This window comes from Sander lucioperca, chromosome 9 (assembly GCF_008315115.2).
Source record: "Sander lucioperca isolate FBNREF2018 chromosome 9, SLUC_FBN_1.2, whole genome shotgun sequence".
NCBI classification, from domain to species: Eukaryota; Metazoa; Chordata; class Actinopteri; order Perciformes; family Percidae; genus Sander; species Sander lucioperca.
The window spans coordinates 38,700,530-38,705,641 of NC_050181.1; the positions used below are offsets into that span (position 1 = coordinate 38,700,530).

General features: G+C 41.0%; 1 protein-coding gene across 1 annotated transcript in view; it reads left to right on the forward strand.

Annotated features, from left to right (window-relative positions):
* Positions 1–3,499: 3,499 nt before the first annotated feature.
* LOC116065588 (microfibril-associated glycoprotein 4-like) overlaps positions 3,500–5,112 on the forward strand; it is a 12,302-nt gene continuing 10,689 nt past the window's right edge. Inside the window, exons 1-2 of the mRNA XM_031321126.2 lie at positions 3,500–3,611; positions 4,290–4,445. Coding sequence (XP_031176986.1) covers positions 3,606–3,611; positions 4,290–4,445 — 162 coding nt within the window. The 5' untranslated portion in view covers positions 3,500–3,605. The remainder of the gene's footprint in view (positions 3,612–4,289; positions 4,446–5,112) is intronic.

The window sequence follows — 5,112 nt, forward strand, 5'->3', positions numbered from 1 at the left end:
TGCTAAAAGTCCTGATTATTTACATGGAGTCTGGTGGAGATATGCTGGCTCTATACACGCTAAAAGTCCTGATTAGTTACATGGAGTCTGGTGGAGATATGCTGGCTCTATACACGCTAAAAGTCCTGATTATTTACATGGAGTCTGGTGGAAATATGCTGGCTCTATACACGCTAAAAGTCCTGATTAGGACTGGCAATTTTTACGTTAATCTTGATCGCTATAAGTATGTGAGTACTGTCGATAGCAAAAAAAAAACCGAGCCGAATCAGTGCTAGCTAACTGGAGCTGCTGCAGCTAATGCCGAGAGCTCCCACTTAGCTAGAACGGCAGTTTTGGGGACATATCATAAAGAGTACCTTTGTGCCTCTTAACAGACACAAAATGCAATTAAAATTTCTGTGCAACATGAACAGGGCCCTTACATGACAACAAGATGTGTTTTCAACTCAGACATTGTTTAAATTCACCTACCCTGTTAGCTGCTAGCTGCCGTCTGGGATGAGTGAGTTCAGCCAGGCTTCAGTAATAATCATCAAGCAGCAGTTCCCTGTGTATTTGTAGCATATATATCCATTTTGTGTGCAATCCATCTGGCGTTGGTGAATAGTAGTCTCTGCAGTGTTGTCGGCCGCGGCAGGTGAGGAAGGCGGGGAGGAATTAGAAGGATGCCGGTCGGCCCTGCTAGCCTGGCTAAGGCAACTAAACACAGTTCACCACTGTTGTGTTGAGTTCTAAAACTCTCAATGATTTTAGACCTGTTGCTCTCACTTTAAAAAATTGATAAGGCCACATATTTTAAGGATAACTGAACATGCATTGGATCTCATGCAATCTGCCTACAGGCCACGCAGGGGTGTAGAAGATGCCACTCTCACTCTGCTTCATTTGCTCCTTAAACATCTTGAGGGAAGTGGGTCCCATGCACAAATTCTTTTTATTGATTTTTCATCTGCTTTTAATACAATTCAACCGTATATTTTAGCCAACTGTCTTGTTGAGCAATTTGATTTTTGTCCTAATCTTGTTGGTTGGATTCTGTATTTTGTAACAAACAGGACACAGAGAGTAAAGGTGAATGGAGCTCTGTCTGGTCAGCTTGCTCTTCTACAGGTTCACCACAGGGGTGTGCACTTTCACCCCTTCTGTTCATCCTATATACAAACATGTGTCAGAGCAAATATGTAAATAGGACCATTATTAAATATGCGGACGACTCCGTCATAGTGAGTCTGCTCCATACAAATGACAGAGGCCATGGTCCAATAATTGAAGACTTTGTCCAATGGTGTGAGGAGTCGCACCTTCAATTGATCATATCCAAAACAAAGGATATGTACATTGATTTTGGAAAATCTGCAGGATATGAGGCTATAACTATAAATGGTCAACTAGTGGATCAAGTACAATCCTATAGACACCTAGGGACAATTATTGACTCTAAATTAAATTTCCAGGAGAATTGTGAGGCTGTCTGTAAAAAAGGACAACAGCGTCTATACTGTTTGAGAACATTGTACCATTTTAATATAGATAAGACCATGATGACATTATTCTATCATGCTTTTATCGAAACCATCATACCCTTCTCCCTAGTGGCATGGTTTGGGTGTGTTTCAGTCAAGCACAAGAATCGCCTAAACCAAATTGTAAAATGGTCAAGTAAGCTGACTGGGGAGTCCCAGCTGCACCCCCCATCCCTGTATGCTAAACAACTACAGCGGATAGCTATGGCTATCAAAGAAGATAGCCTACACCCTCTGAATAAGGAATTCCAGTATCTCCCCTCTGGACGGAGGCTAAGAGTTCCTGGTTACAGAACTACAAGATTTAAAAACAGTTTTGTACCAGCAGCAATCACTCTGTTAAACAAACGGTAAAATTATTTGCACAAAACGCTATTTTCTATTCCTTTTTATCTATGTTTTACTACCTGCTTTTATATGTTTTAATGTTTTGTGTGTTGATTGTTATGTTGTGGTCTACAAAGTTTTAAGGATGTCCTGCCTCTTAGAATGTAAAACTAGTTTACCTACGGGTACCAATAAAGTAACCTAACCTAACACACACAGACACACACTCTCTCTCTCTCTGTTCTTAGCGTGTGAAGCAGCAGCTGCTCAGTGCTGTGTACCTGAGACTACACACACACAGACGTGTTATTATCAGTCACTCTGACCTGACCTGAACTATAGCAGCTACAGTGCTCAGCATAAATGAGGACACCCATGCTAAATTTGACTAAAAAGAGGAATAAAAAAATCGTCTTTTGGAAATTAATCTTAATGCCTTAATTAAAAAATGAGGAAAAATCCAACATTTAGGGACACCAATTTTCTTTGTGAATGAATAATGTATCGTGAATAAATAAATGTTCTTCCTTAAAATACAGGGGCCATAAGTCAGTACACCTCTATGTTAAATTCCCATAGAGGCAGGCAGGTGTTTATTTTGAAAGGACAGTTATTTCACGGATCCAGGATACTATGCATCCTGATAAAGTTCCCTTGGCCCCCACATCATCACATACCCTTCACCATACCCCACATCATCACATACCCTTCACCATACCCCACATCATCACATACCCTTCACCAGCTGCTCAGTGCTGTGTACATAAGACTATACACACACACACACACCCTCTCTGTTCTTACCGTGTAAAGCAGCAGCTGCTCAGTGCTGTGTACCTGAGACTACACACACACAGACGTGTTATCTGTGATCAGTCACCCCCCCCTGACCTGACCTGAACTATAGCAGCTACATGATTAATATAAATCTAATCTAACCTTAACCATCATTTATGTTTGTGATCACACTTTAAATGCTGTTTTTACATCCTTCAAACATTCACACACTAGTAAGGCTGGATTTACCATTATCTTCATGGTGAATAATGGCTGGATTATTTTCTACAGGAATGGATTAGTTGGAGACATTTAGCTTCTACACACACACACACACACACACACACACACACACACACCCACACACACACACACACACACACACACACACACACAGACTCACAAACACACACAGACTCTCTCACACACACAGAGACAGACAGACAGACACACACACACACACACACACACACACACACACCCATACACCCATACACACACACATTGTTGGAATAATTTCATTATCAAAGAATAGACAGAAATCTCTGAAGATGTGTCAGAGTTCATTAGTTTGTGTACCTGTCCTGTCCTGCAGCTTGGTAGACAGTATGAGGAGTTGAAAACCTTGTTGTGCCAAACAGATTTTACTGTAACAAGAGAGTTTTAATATACTATACATAGTATATTGTGTATTGACTGGCGTGTCAGATTTGGGTGCCAACATTGTGTAAGCCAATGGCTGGCAGACACACACCCAAGGACATGTTTTTATTACATGTCATTTAGCTGACGCGTTTATCCAAAGGATTTGGATGTTCCACCCATGTATAGTGTTGTCGCTGTGAAACAGCAGCTGCTCAGTAACTTATTAATCTTAACAGTATAAATAAGTGCAGAGAGACACCAGAGACATCAGAGCGTGGAGACACACTGACATCAGGATCTTCATCAGATCACTTCTGCTGAAATCTGACCATGAAGGTAAGTTTACAACTTTATATATCTGATAGTTTGGCAAACACATTTTAATCATTTGTGGAACCAAGTTTTGGACAGGGATAGCAATAGTCTTCAGCTTGATTTACAGAGTATTCTAGCTGTGCATGAGAGTGATACCAATTGACAGTCCTTCCAGAAAAATGCAGAGTTTTTTTGTGATTGTTGCGGGCAAAAATCCTTGATTATGCGGCACGTTTTCTTAAAAAATGGGATGGAATATGCGGGATATTTATGCAATTTTATGCGATGAAATTGAGAGAACTTACATAAATTGCAGGAACTTTTTAAAACTGTGATTTCATCATGGCTTCATCGCGGGGTTTGCAGCTTTTCGATGATGTTCACGTCGCGTAATTTCGTCACTTCATAACGTTCCCATGGCAACAGGGGGAAATGGCTGCTCTTGTGTGAAGTAAACTCAACATTTTTCAACTTTCTGCTAAGATATATGTGACTTTTTTGAATCATGCAAGCCCCGCATATTTTGCGCAGAAATCGACAATTTATGCAGTGAAAGTGCGGCGTATTTGAAAAAATGCGTCCCCCGCATAAATATGCAGACTTTGGCTGACTATGCATTGAATTATGCGATCGAATAATCGTGTTTGTCTGGAGGGACTAAATTGAATAAACTTAATGAAAACATCTGTTCTGTTCCAGCTGGTTTCAGTCTTCCTCGTCCTGCTGGCTCCTCTGTTGACCAGCTGCCAGAAGCTCCTTCTGCCGGTAGACTGCGGTGACATTTATAATGATGACAACAGCCGACCCAGTGGAGTGTACACCATCTATCCCATCAGAGCCACGTCTGCTGTCCAGGTACACTTCATCCTCTCTGGGACGCAGGTTGACCTTCAGATCAGGGCTTGGTATCACTTATTTGATATCAGTCAGGTCAGGGAAATGTTGGTCACAATACCAGTTTATCTTTGATATAAAAGAGATTCTCAGAGAACTTCTGCTGTAAATTGTGAAAGCAAGAAGAAACCCTCACCTATTTTTTTATAATGCACCAGGTTAATGTTTACATTAAGAAATGACCCCCAAAAAGTTAGTTTAAAGTACTTGAACTGAAGTGAACAGGACTAAGAACAGGGGCGGAGCTAGACTCTCAGCACAGTGGGGGCAGAGCTTCATCACTGGGCCCCCCTGCTACCAGCTGATTTGTTAAAAACTTCTAAAACAGCTCTAAATCCATGTTGTAATGTGTCACTTGTCACAAAGCCACATTGTCAGACACATTTGTATTAAAGAACAAAGAAAACAGCTTTCCAGTCCAGTTAAAATGTTTCAGCACCAAAGACAGCGTGGACAGCGACAGCGTTGGTGCTGAACAGGCCAATAGTTACTGCTGAATACATCAATATAGGCTATGTTGTCTCCTATGTGGTAATTCTGGTTGGTGGTGAAGTAGTAGAACTGATACAAGGACATTTGGATACAGTTTTAGTTAAAGGATCACATTAAGTCATACGTGTGTGTGTGT